This window comes from Aythya ferina, assembly GCF_964211825.1.
Source record: "Aythya ferina genome assembly, chromosome: 20".
Lineage (NCBI taxonomy): Eukaryota > Metazoa > Chordata > Aves > Anseriformes > Anatidae > Aythya > Aythya ferina.
The window spans coordinates 9,442,058-9,464,393 of record NC_140318.1 but is presented as its reverse complement, the minus strand read 5'-3'; the positions used below and the strand labels follow the sequence as shown (position 1 = coordinate 9,464,393).

Genomic DNA, 22,336 nt, shown 5'->3' with positions numbered 1-22,336 from the left:
CTGTGCTCTGCCTGGTCTGGGAATGCCTAGGGTTTTCTGTGTTGAGCCTGTGAATTTGAACATTTGTTAGAGTTGGGTTGGCCCAGCTTTGCAGGTGTTTCCATACTCATGTGGTGTGTTGCTGTGTGCTGGCATTAGGAAATAGCTAATGTGCACCTTGTAAACCCATCAAGAGCAATTTCCACAAGGTTTTAATGTTGTAGTGTGGAACTTGATGAAATATTTGGCTGCCCCTGCTGTTGTTTTCTGCTACACAATGACCTCCTCACATCTCCCATCTTTCCATCACTCTCTTCACTTAAAAGAGAAAAAGATAAGACAGAGAAAACAAAACAAACAAACAAACAAAAAATCAGGAAGAGAAATATACCCCCCAAAACAAACACACCAAAAACAGAACAGCAACCCAAATGCATAGGCTGTCACATTCGAACAAAACAGTAATTTGAAGGAACTAAGTACTTTCCTAACTATTCACATGCATGGTATTCATTAGCTCTTTAGAGTATTCTGATTTAGATCTGCTAATCATCATGAAGATCAACAATTCATGCATGGTAATGTGTCATTTGAGGCACGGTGGGAGTAGGAAAGATGAAGTTCTGTAAATGTCCAGCAAAAGGTGTGGTGCTCCAAAAATGTCACTTAATCTAATTCTGCTCTAATCTTATGGAAAACTCCATGCTTTTAAAGAAAATTCTAGTAATTAATTGTCTGCAGTTAGTTTTATCCAGAGCTACTGAGGTTGGGTGTATCTGATTGTATGTTGTGCTTTTCAAAAAGAATTAGACATTTTTGCAAGTTTAAATGATCTCTTTGCCAATTTTGACTATTCAGGATTTTAACCAGTATAATAAGGGGGCAAAGCCTGATGTTTAACTATTCAAAGCAAGTCATGGAGTGATTTGGGTGCTTGCCCCCCTTCCCAGTATGGTAAGTAAAAGTTGTGCCCCACTGATGCAGAAATTGCCTTAAGAGGATTTTTCCCCTGGTATGACAGAAACATGTTCATGGTGTCACCAGGTCCTTCCCAGCTTCCCCAGCAGATCTGGGCACAGTTTAGGGAGCGACCAAAGATGTAGCACCAGGCACAGACAGCTGCCCGCCTGTTCTTATTGGGGTCTTCACTGTGAAAACATCCTGATCCTGAGTAGTTTTAATTTTTGCCCATTTTCTGTGTCTTTCACATATTTTTGTTTTTCCCCGAGGCTCCTTGCCTCTGGGTTTAGTAGCAGACAATGGCAATCCACCTGGCTCTGAAGAAATGATATGAGAGATTTTGATTCCTATGGCCCAAATCTGTGTGACTGCAGCTGGCAGAGTGATGTAATAGCTAAAAAGTTAAATTACAGCAGTCCCAAAGGTGACAGCAGGATGCCCAAAGAGTCAACACAGCCTAAGAGAGAAAAATTCAGAGAGGAAGACAGGGGAAGGTGTTTCACATATTTTCCTCTTAGTCATGTCTGAACCAAATGGGGACTGGCAGCTGCAGAGATGCAGCCCCTTGTTATATCCTGTGCTCCGTAATCAGGCAGGAGTTGGTGCTGAGCTCTTCCAAGACAAGCCGAGGCCTCTCCAGGAATTCAGCGTCCAGCTGGGTTAGCTGCGAGGTGCCAGCCTGGTGCTGCTGGCAGATTTTGCCTGAAGTCACTGTGACGAGCAGGGGAAAGTCTTTGTGACAAACAAAACCATCCACCTTCTCCAAGGAGAGGTGTGGTTGCATCTCTTAAAATCAAAGATATTCCCCCAGGAGACAAAAATTTCCCCCTGAAACCTGTTGTCACTGTGTTATGGACACAAATCTTGGAATGGGTGCACCAGGAGTGTGTGATCCTGCTCCTCCTGGCATGGACCTGCCTCTGCCATCCTCAGCCTGGGTTGGTTCAGTCCTCCCAGCTGCACGGGAGAGAGGAAGAAGAGGAAAATTAGTGGTGGTTTTCATTTTATTTTTTTAATTCCTGCCTTAAAAATTTCTGGTCTCAAAACCTTTAACACAGGATATTGCATGTGTTGCCCTGTTGTTCCATGTGCCTGACTGTCCAAAAGGAGGTTGTCGAAGAGCTCCTTTGCTTGATGGCTAGTTCTGCATTTTCTGAGTCATTAGTTTTCCTAATAGAAATAAGGCAAATAGGGCAAGAAAAGGGGCAGTTCCTGGGCACCCTCCCCATCACACAGCATGCCTGCCCATGCGTGTGCCTGGAGCAACCTCTGGGCACGTTGGGGGATAGAAGCAAAAAGGGGCTGCAGCAGATGGCTGGATGTGGTGTGGTTGTGTTGGCTGTGATGCAGGCTGAGCCATTCCCTCTTGTCATGTCGGAGTTAATGTCCTGGATTTGTTTCCATCCTCAGAGGTGGCTGCTTGGTCCTGGATGCTTCAACTGCACAGCTGAACTGCCCCGCACAGAAGGCATCTGCTGTGCATGAGTGTGTGTTAAACATCTACAGAAGTGTCTAAGCGTGTGAGGTTTTAAGCCTGCTTGTGAATACTCAGGGCATTTGATAAGTTGGAAGGGGACATTTCCTGGCAGGGATGATGGTTATTCTTGCTTTATGCCTCGTGAAGCCAAGGATTCACTGTCCCCAGGTTCAGCCTCTCATTGATATCGACACATCCCATTTTTTCACACTCCTGCTGACTGCAATGTGGGATGAAAAACATGGGGGAGCTTACGCAGAAAGGTTGAAATCTACAACAGGAAAGGGGCTGCTGAGAAATTAAACTGAGCCCTTTCACTGCAGTGAACTTCTCTGCGCTGGTACACATGCACCAGGGTGACCATCTTGGCCCTTGGAATGCTACAGGAGATTCTGTCACTGAGCTGTGCTTTTCAGTCATATATGTCAGAGAGGAGAATAAAGATGCCAATAATCCCAGCCATTCCTCCTGTTGTTTTTTTTTTGTTGTTGTTATTCTTTTCTCTCTCTTTTTTTTTTTTTTTTAAATAATAAAAGAACAGATCTTATTACTTTCTAAACTAAAGAGCCTCTTCTCCCATTAATGTTCTCTCTTGATCTCCATCATAGATACTGGAATTCCCTGAGGAATCTCGTGGTCTCCTTGCTGAACTCCATGAAGTCCATCATCAGTTTGCTCTTTCTGCTGTTCCTCTTCATCGTGGTGTTTGCTCTGCTGGGGATGCAGCTCTTTGGAGGACAGTAAGTCTAATTAACCATTGTCCTTTCAGGGGTACTCTGAGAGCAATCACCTGGCATACACATGGGTAAAGGGGCTGCAGGGCTTGAAAATTTGCAATCGAGGGTACAGATGTCAATCTCTGTCTGGGCTGCTGAGAAGTGGTCCCTGGTTTACAGAAGATGGTTTTCATTCTGATACGTTTCCTAGAGCTGAATTCCTTCTAGTTATCATAATTCTCGGTTTCATCAAGGCTCCTATGCTGTTCTATGATCGCCTGGTTCAGCCAGATCTCTCAGATAGGACTGGGAGAGGCAGCGCTTTTTCTGCTGAGGGGAAAAGCAAATTGTTTCCTTGATAGCCAGAGTGGCAGGATTTTCTTTTCAATAGGTATATTGTTCTGCTTGAAAACAGTTTTGTTGAATCTGATTTTTTCCACTAAGAAATGCCCGTTGTAATGAATTTTGTAACAAGAAGTATTACAATATTACCATTTAAACTCAAAAATAAAATTTTAGAATGAAATAACATTTTTTTTTCAATCATCTCCTATTTTATCTTTAAAATTTTAAAATAAAACTGTCCCAATAAGTGGGTAATTTCAATTTTGACTTTTACACTTGTGGGCAAAAACTTATTGAAATGGCTTGTTCTGCAAATTGTTTGAGCTTTTTGGTTGTTCATTTGAACTATGGACATAATTAATTTCAAAGCATCAAAATTTTCTCAAGGATCTAAATTTAATTTCTGCTAATGTTCCTGTTAGCCACATCCTCAGTTATGCTGTGTTCCCTGCTGTACTCATTGGGATGTTGTTTCTGGGTGGAGCAAGTGCTGCTCTCTAAGGTTACAGGGTATTACGGGACTGCAGGAGAGTTGCTCGTCCCTTACTGCCTTTTTTTTTTTTTATATATTATTATTTATTACTTTCTCTAGATTCAATTTTCAAGACGAAACGCCAACCACAAATTTTGATACCTTCCCAGCTGCCATCCTCACGGTATTCCAGGTAAGGCCATCCCTTGTCCTGGGTCAGCATTAGAAAAGAAATTCTTGGGCATCTCTTCCAAATTATGGTGAGCAGAGAGGTGTCCACAGAACTTAGGGAAGGAGAAGTCCTTCCTTCTTATGTATCTTGGCTACGCTGAGCAGTCAATGCGCCACTAAAGATCAGTGCTATGGAATTAAGGGAAACTAGAACAGAAGAGTTTTTGCTAGGTAAGAAATCTCGCTAAAATAGGTCTTTCCATGCTCAAGGATGGTGTGTGTCCATGCCTTCTCCTTCCTGAGGCCCATGCCCCCAGGGCTGCATGCTGCACTGGCAGCACTGCATGTGGCAGGCTGTGTAAATCATCCTGCCGTAAATCAGCCAGCCAGTGTGGGGCTGACCTGTTCCACTTTCTCCTGCAGTTGCCGTGATTTAATGAGGAGAGATGCCTGAGCTAGCTCCAGGCAGTAAGGAAATAATGTAGCATTTTGCACTGTAATAGCTCAAGATAAGATAATGCTGGATAAGAATTACAATCAATGGGGGAGCACATAAAGAGGCATCAGCCTTGGGCAAGTTCGTGTGATGGCAGGAAGAAGTAGCAGCTCTGGGAGTTGCAATGCGCAGATTTAAAGCCTCATTTTGCAGCACTTGCCTACATGCCATTTTTAAGCATTCACTTCAGGTGTTTCAGCAGAGGGCTGGGGGTGCACAACCCTGCTCAATGTGCAGGTAACCAGTCCATGGAGCATCCTCTGGCTTTTTGAATGTTGTCCTACATAAATTGTTCTGACCCAGCTCAGTAAGGAGTATGGATCCAGGAGTATGTATTTCATGCTCAAAAAAAGATTGGGTGGATGACAGTTTTTGGATTAAAAAAGAAAAAATCTAAAAGAAAATGTGTCCCATGACCTCTGCATAAGCAGCTTCATGTGGGTATTGTTGTTCTCCAGATGTGAAACAGTTTCTGCAGTACTTACCTTGCAGGATATTGCAAATCACGGTAGATTAATATTTGCATAGTATTCTAGTGCTCATCAAAAAAAGGGGCTTAAAGAAATGTAAAGGTATTGCCACAGAGCCGGAATGGAGCCCGAGTCAGGTTCCGGATATGAGCATCTGGAGATTTCATTGCTATTTTGGTTTGGGACTATAGCTGTCTCTTGAGAATCTTAGCAGAGATATTTTCCTTTCTGTTCCCAAGATGAATGCCCCCGTAACGTAGTGGCTGTGGGATGAAGGAGAATACTGCTGGCTTTATGTCATTTGTGAAGAACATCAGAGCTATGAATTAAAACCAGCAAAACTTTCAGCGCTTGCTTAACTCTCATCAGTCTCACAGAGATATTTTAATAACCTCTACTCCTGGTGCATCCCCCCCCCCCCCTCGAATTGCAAGTATCACATTAACATTTCTTCAGTAGAGGCTTTGGACCCTCCTCTAACCTCAGCCAGGCAGCAGACTCATTTGGTTGCTGCTCTAATGGGCAGAGCAGCAGCATCCAGTGAATAAATATAATAAGGCCAGATACAGCGTGTCCATCTCCCATCCCATTGCTGAGGCTTTAAGATGGATTTGGAAGATCTCCCTAAGGCACAGCCTGCTCCCGTCCTGGTTTCTTTCCCTAGCTCAGGTCTGCATGAGTTTGAACATGGAATCACAGAATTAGGTTGGGAAAGACCTTCAGGATCATCAAGTCCAAGTATCAATATGCTGGCGTCTGCATTTGTGCTGCATGGGACATGCAGTCACCCAGCTGGAGGCAGTGGTGATCTCTTCGTTAATTGGGAATAGGGAAGAATAGCTGGGATGGGGGTCCGGGGCACCAACCCCTCTGCTATAACCTGGGGTGAGATAGAGAAGAGAGATGGTGGGCTGGGGGCACCTGGGGAGCAGCTGGAGGTGGTGTCTGGGGAAATGGCTCCCCATGCGTGCAGTTTGTCAGGGGCTCAGCCCCAGCTGACTGCTTCCAAATCAGTGCTGGTGCCGCCAGCATCCAGTAAAACCAAACCACAGCAGCAGGTCCCGCAGCCTGCCTTAACCCTGTCTGTCTCAGCAGACCCAGCTGGGTCACAGTCCTCTGTTACGGGATTCCCAGGACATGCTGTGTCCGCCTGGCAGCTCGCTGAACTCGGTATTTGGTGCAACCAAGTCCTGCTATCCCTAAACTCCCTTTAAGAGCATCACACATTTTTCTCCAGCTCTTGGCCCCCGAGTAAGATATTATGAGCTGAATGCCCAACTGTGTGTATACAAAATACAAACTGTATATATATTCATATATACAGGCATGAAAAATAAATAGCTACGTCTCCCTGTTGCAGCAGTCATTGAGCTGCGAGTGTTTACAACATCCATAAACACGGAGACTCTATAAAGCGGAAAGACCTCTATTAACCATACGTGCTCTGCTCCTGGAGAGCTGCTGCTCAAATAACTGCACGCTGCTGGCTGCAAGGAAGGGAAGCAGAGCCCTGGTGGCTGCTGGGGGAGGTGAGGAGTCGTGGTGGCAGGATGCGACCGGACCTCAGCCCTTGCCAAGGTCTGGGAAGAGCAGGGTTTGGTGCCCCAGCTGTCCCTGTTGACCCCACTGTGAGATATGATGCTGAGTTAAGTGATCTGGCATTTATTCAGGTCCTTCAGGAAAGTATCTCCCCTTCAGGACAGCCCTTTGAAATGGTGCTGTGCTGATCCCCAGCAGCTGAGTATCTTCCACCCTTGTGTGCTCGTTAGTCCATTAAGATTTTTTACAGCAGATCTTGAAAGCAGTTTTTATTCCATCATCCAATAGTCCCTCAGCCAAGCCTTACTGCTAAATGCTGTGCTGCAGTGGACAAAGTGTTTGCTAGGGACAGCCAAAAGCAGTTTGGGACTTGGGAAAATCCAAAATCTTTGGACTTCCCTGTACACCAAAATCCATATCGCTTGCCATCTGCACTGCTGTCCCTTCTCCAGAAGGAAGCAGTTCTAATGGCATCCGTAAACACAGACTTTATAACCAGAAAGACCTTTATTAACTTCAGGTGCTCTGCTCCTTGAGGGCTGCTACCTAATTGCCTAAATAATTGCCCCAGCTGGAGGGGAATGGTGTAAATTTGGGGAAGGACACTGGGTCTGTGTCCCCATCTTCTCACTGGGGCCTCAGAGCAACCTCAGCTCTGCACAGGCAGTCTGGTGAGTTTAGACCAGTTATCTCTCTGAAACAGGTCCATAAAGCAAACACAGATTTTTTCTTTAAGATGTTGTTCCACTTTCAAAATAATATGGTTGGGGTTTTGAAACCCAAGTCCTGCTGGGTTTGTGTGTAGCCTGTAACTTGTGACACCTGTGACCCCTGGTCCTATGCAGGGCACAGAAGGGCTCCCACCAGTTCCTTTTCTGTGAATGTCTGTGTGAACAGAAATCACTGTATGATTATTTCTAGAAAGCAGGAACAGTTGTGAATTCACAGAAATGAGGTGAGCAGAAGTTTGTGGACACAGTTTTGTGTAGTCGAGTGCCAGAGCTGAAAGCCCAGTGGCCTGGTTCATGGTCTCTGGTGTAAACCCAGCATAACTCGAGTGGCGTGGGATGCTCTGGGCTTGCACTGAATTATTTGAGCCCAGACTCTGCATTTAGGAAACAAGGTTGCATATGCACTGTGTAGCCTTGTGTCTCTCCTTGCTCTTGCTTTAATGCTGTCATCAGCACCAACTCTGCAGCAAGAAATTTTCTCTCTATCAGCAGCTGATGGTTAGTCTGGAATTTGCAATTATTTCTAGAGTACTGTGTGCACTTGGGATTGATCAGTACATTGGTGGTGTTGGTGGTTTTCTTTTTTCCATACTACTTCTGCTAAAGAGACAGCTTCCTATTTGGGCATTTGAGCTCTGAATTCCGGTGGGCATTTTTAATGTACTGAAAGTAGCTATTGTTAGACTTGTCCCGGTGGGCAGATGAAGGGTTGGTCTGCTGAAAATGTTGCTGTGTTACAGTCGTTGGTGAAGAACAGCAATGGCAGGCAGTTCAGACTGGTGCAAAATTAGCATCTAGAGTGACAAGGCTTATTTTAGACTTAGGTGTTTCCACTTATTAAGGTTAGCTTTTCTATTATTCATGTGTTTGCTAATAAGCCCCAGGTCAGCATCCCAGCCTGCAGCCCGGACAGCTCTGCAGGCTGGGCTGCGCTTGTGCTCGTGCACAAGGACGCGGGAGGAGCAGAGTCCCCTTGAAGCTACCCTCTCCTGTCCTCACTCTCACACATTTGGGTATTGCATCTCCTTGTTATTTTTTTTTTTATTTATTTTTATTTTTTTTTTGAGATTTGTGGTTGTTTGGGTAACTTGCTTCCTTGTGGCCTTGGGAAGCAGGAAGCCCGGAAAAGAACTGTGGCGGTGCAAAGCCCGGGCAAGCCTCGTGGTGGCTGTGCTGCCCGGGGTCTGGCATTTGGAGCCAGGCTCAGCTGCAGCAAGGCTGTCTGCAGCCCTGGGGGGCTGGCGAGTAGTGGAAGGGGTCTGCAGGTGTTTGTCCTGTTATGTGGGTCACCAAAAAGTGTATATAAAGTGTGTGTGTTGGGGTGATGACTGAGCAAACCCTTCCTGCATGAAGCAAATGAAAGGAGTTGAAGCTGGGGGAGATCCCACTCAGGACACTGAGCTTTGGAGGCAGGGTTTTCTTCGGTGCCTGGGCAATGCTAAAACCTGGCATCTCTGCAGGACTTAAAAATGGAGAGAAGTCAGAAGTTTTGCTGGGGGCGGGGGAATGTGTAGGAATGAGACTTCTACCGCCTCTGCAGGGAGGCTGGTGGCAGGGGTGGGAAACATTCCCCTCGGGAGACCCGTCCTGGGTTGCATCGAGTTGCCCAGCGCCTCTGACCGTCTCTGCTCTGTCTTCCCTCTGTGTCACCCCTTCTTCCCTTTCAAATTTCTCTGTGCAGATCCTGACGGGGGAAGACTGGAACGCGGTGATGTACCACGGCATAGAGTCGCAGGGTGGTGTCCACTCGGGGATGTTCTCCTCCATTTACTTCATCGTCCTGACGTTGTTTGGTAACTGTATCCTTGCCTGCTGCCTTGCGTTAGTGTACACACCCTTTCAGGGGTGCCAGAAAAATCTAATTTAGTTTACATTATTCCTTTCACTCACACACCTCTGTGTGTGCACAAGCACTTTTAAAAACCTGATTATTGTTATGGCTTTGCTCCTTACAGCACCTGGGCTAAGAGTTGTAGGCAAGTTGTCCGTGTTGGCATCACTTTTCTGATGGCAATGTGAGCACAGTCCTTGTCCATTTTATTGTTAATGGTTTAGTTTGAGGAAGTTCTATTGTGAGTTAATTTATGTTGTGGGAAAAACAATAAAGTTGAGTCAGAGCAGGATTTCTGTACCTTGAAGATCTTTATGGATACTAGATCAGTGGGAGAAATAATTGAGATTGTTTTATCATGTAAATCAGGCTCCAGTGCCTTGGCGTCTTTGTCTACACAACAGCTTAACTAGCTATGCTATTCTAAGTGCTTGAACACGTCTTGTCTCCACATAATGCTTAAACCAGAGTCCAGATCCTGAATTTGGGGCTCTGGGAGTATTTGGTCATGTTCCAAGACCAGACAGATGAGATCTATTAAGATGTCTTGTTCTGCTTTGTCCTGAAAATCTGCTGAGGATACTGGGAAGACTGTGTCCTCCAGAAGAGTCCCGAGGAGTCTGCCAAAAGTAGCAGTCACACAGAGCAAGGATTTAGGAAGGGAGGCTGTGTTTTGCACAGAACCGAGCAGAGATTCTCGGATCTAATGGCTGTGTGGGATTGGAGAGCCAGCAGAGCTCAGAATTTGTGGTGGCTCTTTGCTTCATGATGGAGACTGCTGACGGGCTGATGTTGTGTAGCGTTGCAAGATATAAATTCGTTGGCACAAGAAGTTTGCTGGCTGCAGTGATAAGCTGTGTGGTGGCAAACAGCATCCTTAGAACTTGAAAACTGCTGTGTATATGAGGCAGTGTGGCTGCCTTGTTTGTTCTGGGGTAATAATGCTGAGCACTGCAACTCTGCTGGAGAGCTCTCTGTAGGGTGTCCCAGCACTGTGAACCTTCCTCCCAGTTACTGTTCCAGCTTTTGTCTCTTCCTAGGAGTCCTGCTAAGGCTGGCAATGTTGGCTGGGTACTTAGAAGAAAGGGAAAGGTATGCAGGGGGCCATACCCGTGCTAAAGAAGCAGTTGTTATAGATGTAGATCTCTACAACAGGGGGTCAAGATTAGATGACATGGGACATCAGAGCCTCTGGATTGGGAGACAGGGCTCCAGCCCTTTGCTTTGCGTGAAATCTCCCCTGTGGCATGAGGAGCCACAACAGAGCAGAAAGTGTGAGAGCCGTGCCTGTCCCACAGGGTTGTCTGAGGGATTTTCCCCATTAACGTGTGCTATCGGAGCAACAGCAGCCAGGACACGTGGGCTTGGCCAGCAGCTCCACTCAGACACCAGCCTCAGCGTGCTCCTTCCAGAAACACGAGGCGTCTGAAAACTGGGTCAGTGGAGAGCTGGGAGGGAGGGAGAGCTCTCGGTCCTCGGGGCTTGGCATTTGGAAATGAGATTAAGCTGTAATCAAGCTTGACAGCAAGGCTCAGAGAGAGAGAAAGACTTTTAACCTTAGAGCAGCGAAGATGCAGCGTTTTTGAAGAACAGGGTATAAATTCCCTTCTTGCCCCATTAGTTAAAAGAGGGGCTTCTCCCTTGTGTTTCCCCTAAAGGAAAGAGAGCAGGGGAAGTTCACATAGCTGGAATAAGGATCTGCCTCGCATCTCACGACTGCCATGAGTTTGGTCTTTGCCTCTGCTTGCTGTGGCACAGTGCTGGGCTGAAACCTTGTCCACTTTGCCCCAAATCCACGTTTGCCCCGCAGAGCTCCGGCATGTTGCTTTCCCTTATGCTGCTTGCCACAGGCATCGCCGTCCCTGGGACATCTCTGGTGCCTTTCCCTCTTTGCCCATGGCTGCGCCTCGAGCACGGCCAGAGAACTCCTCGGGGCACTGTTTGTGCATTTATCGAGGAACCGATCCTCATAGGTAAAGCGTGAGACTTTAATCCCCTCTGAACCCTGAAGGTGGGGATGAATTTAGTGCAGCCACTGGGTTGTTGTGAACAGAAAGAACAGAGATAGGCAAACTGATCCTAGCAGGCTTCTTTCACCACCTTCCAGTGATCAGGGTCTTAAACATGAAGCATATCCGTTAATTTCTTGTAGGAGACCTGGAGATCTGGCCAAGATTTTGTCTGTTGAAGGTTTCCATGGTTTGGACAAGCCCTCTGCTTCACACGGGCACTGACTGCCTTTAAGCACCATGAGCAGAGACAACAGAGGACAAGGAGTTAAACCTTTTCCTTGTGTTTACTGCAGGAGCTGCCGCAAGAAGCCCACTAATGCTCGTGCTGATGTTTCAAGCAGGGTTTCGGTAAGGTCAGTGCTACCCCTGCTTTTCAGTAGTTATGGTTTTGATGCTGAGAGCAAGCAGCAGGCAGTCATTTATCTCGGAGGGAAAGCTGAACCGTGTGACTTACCAGGGACTTAAGTTATTCTTAACTGTCAAAACATAACCAGGAAGGTCTGAAAATAAAGTTCAGTTTGCCAGAAAATAACAGTCCTGCATTTCTGTGGGAAGTAAAATAGTCATTAATGTCAGCGATGCTGCAGTGCAGGGCGAGGCACGGGGGGAGCCGCAGGTTCCACTTCCCACTTGGAGCCCCCGAGCCTGGCAGGCACCAGGACACCCTGTGCAGAGCAGCCTGCACTGGCTGGGCTGCTGATTAGCTTAATTATTGATCAGCTTAAGGTAAAATTCTTTGTTGCTCTAACTTGGGACTTGAATGTTATGGTCAGTCTCTCTTTCAGAAAGCTCCCCCTCTTTGCCTTGCAGAACTCTCCTCTAAAGGCAATATGAATTTGCTTTTTTTTTATGCACTGGATCTTTTTCATTTGCCCATTGTGGATTTGCCTCCAGTCCTTCCCATGCAGAATTCAGACTGTGACTGAATTTCTTACATGGGCCTTTCAGATTTTATTTTTCTGGCTAATGTTGAAATCAGTCAAAGACCCATCTACAACACTGTGGTTCCTCTGCTGGGAGTGGTTTTATTTTCAGTTTTTAAACATTGGCACGTCCTGAGTTCATTTTTAAGAGTTTAGGAGACCTGGATCGAATCTTCCTGTTACAGAATCAGCTTTAGTGAACTGGGGTCAGCTTTTAAAACATTCTCTTTTTAACCACGAATGACTCCTTTCCCCTCCCAGAGCTGCTTGGGGCACTATAATTGTTCCAGGTCATAAAGAAGCTTGGGAAGCTCTGGCTACCCCTGCTTTCGCTGCAGCTCAGTTGCTTCTCTGAATCAGTTCATATTTTCAAGGCACATTGCAAGGAAATGATCCAGAAACTGTTTTTAAAAGTCAGAATTATCTCACATTGCATTTCCAGTTGCAGAGAGCCCATGTGGAGCCAGACCTCTCTGTCTTAAATGGTTTAATGAAAGTAGTATGATTGGAGTGACAGCAGGATTTGGCTCATTTTCTAGGAAATTACACCATGCCTGTATTCATTGTCATCCGGTAAATTAATAAATTGGTGCATCTGTTGAGGGGGAAAAGGAGGAGAAAAAAAAAATCCAAAAATGTACAGAAAAGCCTGAAATGAAAAGCAGCAAATGCCTGGAGCCAGCCATCCCCCCCAGCCCTGGACTCTGGCTGCCTTTTGCGCTTTGCTCCAGCATGGAGGAGCCGTGCTCAGTGCCAGCATCGGCTCAGCTGGCCGGCCTGGTCCGTGGGTCTGGCTGGGGTGAACAGCCTGGCCCAGAAAATGGATTTCAGCTGGTGTCGGGGAGTCCCCAAGCTCTACAAAAAGGGCTGAGGGACCTTCTTTGGGGGCAGAAACACTCAATTCCACCAGAATGCATCTGCTTGGAGATGAGTCAAAGTAGCCTGAACAGTTGTGTGTGATTGTTTGTTTTTAAAATGTAATTATATTTCCAGTAGTTGACTACGTTACACAAGACAATTTCAGCACATGTGTGTAGGAAGCAGAGGTAGCAAGACAGTTTTATTACTGAAATATTCATTGCCCCCAAGCAAGAGATAGAGGCTTCACTTCCAAGGTGAAGGGACACAGGGACATTTCAGTATCATCTTTCCCTTCTTCTGCTTCTTTATTCACTGGGCTCAGCAGGATCAAGGTGCTCCTGCCCCATACTCCTTGCTGTTCTGCTTGAACAGAGGAAGCAGCAATAGATGGGAACCACATTTCAAATCTCTTGACGTCCCCAGGGAACCACCTTCACACAATAAAAACCTCTATCTTCTTTTATATGACATGGAGAGAACCTGGCCTTTGCCTGGAGAAAACTCTGGATTCTGCGTCCCATCCCCTGCAGGATGCAGATGCATCCTAGAAGATTAAATACAGCTCCTGCTTCCACTGTCGCAGGCAGAGGATCTGTTTTCTGATGGGTATTTAGGCTCTGGAGACACTCATCCCAATGGGAATAAGAGGCCTGAACGTCTGGTTCTGAAGTCTTGGCTGAATTAAGTTTGGCGATTGCTCTTGCGATGGAAAGCAAAGCCTTGAGCTGGGTGTCTGGGTCAGCTTTGGTTCCCGGCTGCCCTGGGAAAAGTCTCCTGAAGCCCTGCCAGTGTCGGGTGATGGCTCCCCAGCCAGCAGGGTCTGCAGGCAGCAGGGCTGCCAGGGCACAGGGGCTGCTGGGCACGCTCCTGCTGGGCACAGACACCCAGCACCACCAGCCTGCAACCAGATCAGCCTCACACCACTCCTGGCTCCTCTGTTTGAAGAGAAACCTCTGGTGCTTCCTCCAAGCAGTCTTGCTGAGAAATGGAAGGCAACCAGCGGGTGCTGAGGTGAAGGTTTCCTGAAATCTAGTTGCAGTTCTGCTGGCACCCTGGGAGCTCTCTGTCCTTGCTGCAGCGGCTCGCCTTGCTCCCTCCAGCACTCAGCCCTTGCATTTAGCTCCTGCCCCACCTGCAGCATGACTTTGTGCATCGTTTCCAACTCACAGACCAAAGCAGGGCCACATGCAGTTATTTTGTGTTGGGTCAGTTACCTGCCTACAGCTCCTGCAGTTGGAGTCCCAGACTCCTATTTGGCTCAGGTGAGGACAACACAATGCAGCGGCATCACACTGCTATTCAGCCTTTGTGAATCTCCAGAGAGTAAATACATGAGATCAACTTCATTGCCATGTACGCTCGCGTTTCGAGCAGCAGTTATAGCTTTGCATAGCTGGGGTGAGTGACTGTCCTGTCACCAGGCAATGTATGGGAGCAAAATGCATTTGTTTCTTGGGCATTGGTTTTGGCTTGGTTTTGCTTTGCTTGCTCTCCTTTCACATGCAGAGGTGTCTGATTTATGGTTGCTTTGTGGCTGTTTTGCAGACACCTAACTGGAACAACAACAATAAAATATATGAAGGGCCAAGTAATAGCTGAAATCATTAAGAGGAAAAGTGAAAACAATGAGTGAGTTAATAACTGTGGGGAAATGTGATGTCTTAGTGATATAATGCAGTGCTCTGCAGAGAGAGCCCGGCTGGCGTGGGCACTGGCAGTGGTTTAGGTGGGCTGTGTGCAGTGGCTGGACTAAGGGTCTGTGTGCTGGCAGAGCTCATTAGCTCACGCTGGGCATCCTGCTAACGGGCTCAGCTGTAGCTGTACTCTGCAGGACACTGCAGCTTTCAGGACAGAGGATGTTCGTGGTGCTCTAATTGTCACATCGATTCCGGTGTGGTAAGTCATGAGCGTTTCCCCCCATTGGTGTATAGCACAGCACTGACCTCAGCCTCACTTTTTTGTTACACCCAATGCATTTGTGTTGTCTTTAAAATGAGCCACGTCCAGGAGCTGCCAGCCATCCTGCTAAGCAAGAGGGAAAAATGAAGGGGAAATCCTGTGGGGGGGGGTGTGAGTGTATCCCAGCAGTACACGTGTGCTGGTGAAGACACGGATGGGTGTCCGACACCTGCTGTGCTCCTCAGCTGGTCCCAGCAGAAGTGGGTGAGTTGGGAATGACGAGGACAAAGCAGTGGTGTGAGGGGTTTATCCATAATATACTATGGCTGGAACGGGGAAAGAAGGGTAGTGGTAGCAGAAGAGGAACCATTTGCTGTATTTGCTATGTGAAGGTTTTTCCTTAGCTGCTCCCCAACAGATACGCTCCTGAACGTCTTCTTGGCTATCGCCGTGGACAATCTGGCAAATGCCCAAGAGCTGACCAAGGTAAGTTCGAGGCTTCTGGTTCTTCAAACTTAGACCATAGCTGCTGGATCCACAGCACACATTGCAGACACTTTGAGGCAGGGATTTCCTTCCATGCTGTACCTCTGTGTACAAGTTTATGCTGCTGAGACCCCTGTTAAGGACCTGGAGGTCTACTCTCATTTGGTTTTGTTTAGTTATATGGAGGCTTGTTTCTGTGAACTGCTTTGTGTTCTTTGGCTTCTTTCCACCCCAGGGTGAGCAGCAGGCACTGCTCGTGTTGCTGCTGTGTGGAGGTGCACAGACTTTTGTAGCTTTTGCTGTTTTCAGGAGCAGAGGCGGAACAAGTAATGGGTGTTGGCTGACTCAGTAATACATCTGAAGTTTAGGCCTGGGGAGTCGCAGGTGTTGTACTGCTGCCTTTGCTGTCTCATGTTAGTGTTTCTTACCTCGTTGAATTTGGGGATGAATCAAAGAATTAACATTCTCCGAACAACTCTGTGGAAAACAACTTGAAGAGGCTACAGTGACTTTTAAGTCAAGATGTTAAAACCTTCCTGCTTCTCACCAGGTGCAAGAGCAATCTGAGGCAGCAGCCCAAGCACAGGCAGGAAGCCAGGTCCTGGCAAGAGCTGGAAATGACACTGCTGTAGCTTCTCTGTGTGCTTGGATTTATATTGAAGCATTCCCTATAGACAAAAAAAAAAATGTATAGCCCCTATATTGTGTAGGAAGGAGTCCAAATACTGCAGTTTGTGTTCATATTATTGCACACTTTTGATTTCTCATTGTAGCACACTCAGTCATGTTTATGAGGCAGCATTAGATTTTCTTTGCACATTTTTTGCTTGCTCTCACCAAGTGGATGTGGATACGCACACCCCATTGCTGTGCTGCTCCCATGGCCATAAGTCAAAGACTTGCTGGCTCCAAAAGCACCGCATCCACCTTAGCAGTTCTATTTTACAAACTTCAGCTTGTATGCTCCCTGTCGGGTAAGAGGATCACTATCTGTGTGTTTATGCAGCAGCTCGCAGGGATACTTTCTCTTTTTAGACCCGTAGAAAGGAGCAGTAGTGCATGGCTATGGGATGTAGCACTGCAGTCCAGGGACACCCAGAGATTTCAAGGCATTCCCTATCCCACTCCAGCTGCTGAGGATGGAAGCAGCCAACTCTTCCCAGCTGAAATCCATGTCTCTTGTGGCTGAGCTTGTCTTTACCAGCTCTCCTTTCTGCCACGTTACTGGCTTCAGCTCCTAGCTTTAGCTAGAGCCTTGTTTCCTGAGAGCTGATGCCCAGTGCAGGCCATGCAAGAAGCATGGATAACAAATGTTCCTATGTCTGTGAGACCTTCTTCTGCCTCCTTGGTCTGTTATAATGCAGCTCAGGGCTTGGCCCAGAGGCATGCATCTTCCTAGCCCCTTCAGGAGACTTATGGGCATCCCTGGCATGTACTGAGAGAGGATCAGGTCCTGCACAGTTCTTGGATAACAAAGCTCATCCTATTCCTTACTTAATTTTTGTAGTGTTGCCTTCTGAATATTTCAGCAGCTGACTGGAACAGCTAGTAACCTAACTTTGTTGATGTTTACAAAATATAATTAAATATTAATGGATTCAGCAACACTGCAAAATCATAAAGCTTCTTGAGAAACTTTTTTTTTTCTTTAATTTTATTTATGATCCCCAAAATTCTGTGGGGATTTCCAAAGAAGAAAAAGATAAAAATAATTCAATTGTATAGCATACCTGGAGAACGAGGGATTTATGGCAAAGCAAATATGATCATGCAAAACCAAAAATGGCCTGGAGGTATAATTAAGTTACTCAGGAGTCAGTTGATCTCAGGAGACTTTCCTGACATTTACACTGTAAAACTAATCAAGATCCGTGCTGCATGTAGTGTGGGAAAGCCATAAGTGGTTTGCAACTGCCTCTATTTTAGAAGGATAGAAAGCTTCCCAGCTAACCTTCAGGACTGAAACATTTTGACCAACAGTTCCAGTTCTGGTTGCGTATTTGGACTTCATTTATCGTGGCATTTGAACATTTACTTAGTAGCCTTAGCTGGGCCCTGTGACCTGTACCAGGGTGCATCAGATCTGTGGCTATATTTAACTTCAGCTTGATCATCTGATGGCTGTTACAAAACTCACCAGTACTTTGGAATGACTCATTTAAGGGGAAAAAATAATAACCACCTTCTTTGCTTTGACTATATAAAGAATCTTCTCCAGCCTCTGCCCCTCCATCCCCAGGTCTTCTCTTCCTCCTTCCGTGCTGGCTCTGACTTTCCCTTGCTTGAACTCTCCCCGTGTTGTTTCTAGACATTTCTCAAACCTATCATGAATCTTTTGGGTCACCTTCTCTCTTTATTTCCATCTACTGGCAGATCTTTCTTCTGCTTATTCAGAGTAGAATCTGAAATTGCCCCCAGATTTGCTTCCAATATCTCCCCTTCGGTAACATGGCATGCTTCATTCTGGCTAAGCTGGCACGGAGAGCTGCCGTGGGTGGGTGAGCAGGGCAGCCTTTGGCTTTCCTAAACATCTTCCAGCTCCAGGCGTGTTCTCTGATCTCTGCACCCTGGCAGCGATCTCCAAGAAAGCCATATAAAAGCATGTAGTAGGAGGGATGTGTGAATTTTATGTAAAATTAGACCAGAATTCCTCAGAAATCAGAGGAATAGCAGCCACGGGGACTTCTCCTCCATCCCAGTGGAGAGGTCTTTAATTGGGGGAGTTTAATGAAGAACAGTGAGTGTTAACTATGCACATAATTACGGTTAGCACTGAAGACAGGCTTTGCCATGTGATAAACTGTGGTTTCAGTGAAGATTTAGAGCTCTAGAAAATGGAAAGGAAACGTAAGAGGGAGTTGTCCTTATAGGCAGTGCCTTTATCCATGACGGTGATGATGGAGCTCCCAGAGGTGGCATTGAAGTCACCGTCACAGCTCAGAGACTTGCCTCAGTCGCGCACCATCACCCCTGCCAGCTTCAAGCAGAGCAGGATGAGCCTCTGCCCCCATGAGACATCACAGGGCACGTACCAGGCAGAGAATTAATTAGTATTTGTAGAGGGATCGCAAATCTCTGGGTGGAAGGAGCTGCAGAAATATTATTAAGCAGTCATCTGCTAAAGAGCATGCTTGTTCTGAGTTAGGGATGGCTGCGTTTATGACAATGAATATTCTCATTGCATTTCGGATGCACTGGGGAGAATGGAGTAGAAGCTAGAACTTTAAAAAAAGATGCTCAAATCTGCAACCGGTGCTTGAGGTGCACAGAAAGAAAAATTAAAAGCCCTGGCGAGTCCTCAAGAGAAGGAACAGTTTGAAGATACCTGCTGAGTGAAAAGAAAACCCCCAAAGATGCCTTATTGGGAATTTATTTCTTGAAAGATTTATGTCCTCAGATACCCTAGATTTACAGTAGCATCCCAACCGCTGATAAATTTACTGGAAATTGGCTGTTGAGAAATATTGACTGCTGACTTTGTATAATGGTTCAGCAAGGCTTTTTTGTGGCCTCATTCTTTATTTGCTACACTAAGTTTTTGTTGTTGTTGTTTGTTTGTTGTTTTTCTTTTTTTGTAATAGATTTGCTAATGTTTGGAAAGGGGAAATTTTTAAAAATATGAAATCTTAATGATAACGGATTTTTTTTTTTTTTTTTTTTTTTTTTTTTTACAAATTTCCTATAATTTATCTTTCCTCTTTAAAGAGAAGAAGAAAACAGTTTCAAAATGAGTTCAGTTTAAGCAAATAACACCAAAGTCAGAGCAAGGAATCATGCGTATGGCATTCAGTATGGGTAAATCTCTGTGCTTTCCTTTCCTGAAGTTAGTGAATGCAGACAGTAAGACATCTATTTTAAATGTAACTGTTTCACAGCGTTACCTCTGAGGAGCAGATGTAGACCCGGGCCATTTGACAGAGGAGCCTGTGCCTGCTCTTGTCTTGGCATGTGGTTCAGCACCCTGAACGATGGTTCTGACATTGCCATCAGTGTCGGTATTTCTCCTGCCCCGATTTTACTATCTAATTTGACTGGCTAGAAAAACTCCAAGGAAGTTTAACCCATATGACTATTGGAATTGAGTGGGATCCTGTTTTGTCTTTTGTCCTCATCCAATTGCTAAAGAAACTACAGTTACACTCTGATTTTAAGTGTTATTTCTCTAGTAATTACACCACGTAGGAGAAAATAAATCACAGTTCGACTCTGAGGGAACTTGCAATACCAATAAAAGTCCAAATATGAGATCTGAGGGGTATGCAGAAAGCATGAACGTGACCAGCTTTCTGATCTGCACTTGACTCTACCAGCTACGCTTCAACATCTTCTCCTTTCTGTTTTCACCCTGTACGTTCACAGTGATTCAACTCAAATCAGTGGAAATATTTGGGATAAAACTAGCGTGAGCAGAGCCAGTCAAATCCTTTGGTGTTTATTGGGATTATTGTTTCAGACAAGACACCTTGGCAAGAAGTCACGAAGGCTTTAGGAGTCTGTCTCATGCACTTCAGTAGGACGTAGGCTTTTGAGTGTTTTCACATGTGCAAGTCTGAGATAAAGGGGGCTGCCTTTACCCCAGAAATGTCACACCTCTGCTCAGGTCTCTCCCTGCTATGCCAGACCACTGAGGGATAAGAAGATACCCAAAAGAGGTAAGACAGCTTCATGAGGGAGATGTGTTCCCAGCAAAAAATGCACCGAGCACTTGAGCAGACCTTGTGTTTCTTATCTCTTTGCTGACAGCAAAACCGTACCCAGAGGTCCTTGCAAGAAATTATGAAATTCTGCCTTATTTTAATGACTATCTGCTGTCCTCACAGCACAGCGGTGATGGTCACACAACACCCATGTCTCGGGGAGCTGTGGTTATTGTCATTAAGTGATGCATGCTCTGATTTGTCTTGATTTTCTGCACCAGGATGAGGAGGAGATGGAGGAAGCCACCAACCAAAAGCTCGCCCTGCAAAAGGCCAAGGAAGTAGCAGAAGTCAGCCCCATGTCGGCAGCTAACATTTCCATAGCCGCGTAAGCGTTATTTTATTATTTGGGACCTTAATCGTGTGGTTTCTGTTCTTCAGTGTCGCTATATGTCTATTCAACTGGAGCCATCCCATAGTACTCTGTGAGCCTTTTTATGCCATCTCTGTTGTTGACAGTCTGTAGGTTGACTGAATACTTCAGCACTGATCACTTAACCATGGATCGAAGTACTTTTCGTTTTTTTTTTTTTTTTTTTTCCTTTGTAATGTTTCATCTTTTGCCTTGCTGTAAATAACCATATTTTAGGAAGTTGGTTCTTTTTTTTTTTTTTAAGCTGTCCTAGGATAGATTTCACCAGGTGAAGTGTTAACATTTCACTTTGGATTTGTAATTCTGAGAGGTATGTGTGCATATTTTATATTAAATACTGTTTGATGATTTCTGTTTAAAGGATTCAAGAGCAAACACATCCTCAAAAATATCAGAAAGGAAAGGAAAAAAGGAAGAAAAAAAAAAAAGAGCATTCTCTCTTTGTTGCCTGAAAGACTGCAGGAATGAATAAAGTCACATACATGAACAGTCACTGGTTCATAGCTAGAAATATACATTTGCATTTTCAAATGCAGGTTTTTCTTAGTACATGGATGTAGATGTATGCACAGATTCTGTGGTACTGTTTTGGAAGAATCCTTAGAAAATATTCCTTTGGGGCCCACTTTTTCACATACACTGATCTAAACTGAAGCAAAACTTTTATTTGTAGGTGGAAATATTTGTCCAAATGTCACTGAGGTCAGAGCAGAATTCTGCCTGCATGGCCCTGTGTTTGAGATGTGCCTTCCTTGGGTGGATTTACTGGTTTCTTGTTAGGGTTTCATTTAACTCTTCTGGAATTGGCGTCAGGACAAGCAACATTAAAAATTTGGTCCTGTGTTTTGCTGAATGTTGCTGGTATTTTCTAATGCCTTTTTGCAGGGGAGACTGCCTAGGTCTAGGGAAGCTGATGCACAGAAAAATGAATTTCCTGTGCAGTTTTTTTCCGAAGGATCTGGAATGAAGAAAGATCCCCGTGAGACCTTTTTAGGGGAAGTTTAATCCACTTCAGCCCAGACAATAGGCCAAATGGAGCCAGCTCATTATATACGAAGGGAAAGAATATTGTTAATTTGACTATTTTATTCTTCTTACCATTTTATTTTGCAATTACTGCTATAATCATCTCCTATTTATGCCATGTCTATTTGTTGGCTTTAAATATAATCCTTTTGTTACAATGATGTCCAGTCTTGACGGAAAGTCATATGAGGATACTTGCTCTTGTTTTTTTGTTGAATTTCCTGGAACTGTTATGTTATAACACAAGATGATAACACTTATTTTCTTCTATTTGTCTTCTATTTCTTCTCTTTTTAATCAAAAGCATGGTGCACGTGAGAATTTCTTAGAAACCAAAGTGCTTTAACAGAGCTAAGATTTCATACCACGTTGTTAGTTACGTAAAATAACCTTTATTCCGTGATTCTTCACCAGGCTTTCACCTGGTTTTCAATGTCACAGGGCCAATTTTGTGACCAAAATTGAAAGTACAAAATTGTAGATTTCTGCTTCTTTTGCCTCAAATTGTATCTACCCAGAACCCACCTGCCATGTCTGCAGGCAGGTAATCAGGCTTACAAGGGAACACTTTTAGAAGTGCAACCAGTTGCTTCCATATCTACTAACCAGAGCAACATCAGGCATGCTGCATGGGAGGCCATCGATGTACCACCGTCACCTGGCTTCCAGTCCCCTCTGCTGTAGTGCCAGCGAGGTGCTTACATAGCCACTCGCAACACGTGCAGGACTTTATTTTATTTTATTTTGGGGAAAAAAAAAAAAAAAAAAAAGTATAAGGTTAATAGGGTGATGACCAAATGAGTAATGACCTACAGGAGAAGGCAAGGGAGAAGTGAGGTATTTTGCAAGAGATTGATAGATGAGTGGATGGA

General features: G+C 45.3%; 1 protein-coding gene across 14 annotated transcripts in view; it reads left to right on the top strand.

Moving 5' to 3' along the window:
• CACNA1B (calcium voltage-gated channel subunit alpha1 B) overlaps nt 1-22,336 on the top strand; it is a 302,614-nt gene that overhangs the window by 191,734 nt on the left and 88,544 nt on the right. For all 14 annotated transcript variants that reach the window (XM_084494378.1, XM_084494376.1, XM_084494371.1 and 11 more), the window contains 5 exons: nt 3,025-3,156; nt 4,070-4,142; nt 9,038-9,155; nt 15,301-15,368; nt 20,287-20,393. In XM_084494378.1, coding sequence (XP_084350504.1) covers nt 3,025-3,156; nt 4,070-4,142; nt 9,038-9,155; nt 15,301-15,368; nt 20,287-20,393 — 498 coding nt within the window. The remainder of the gene's footprint in view (nt 1-3,024; nt 3,157-4,069; nt 4,143-9,037; nt 9,156-15,300; nt 15,369-20,286; nt 20,394-22,336) is intronic.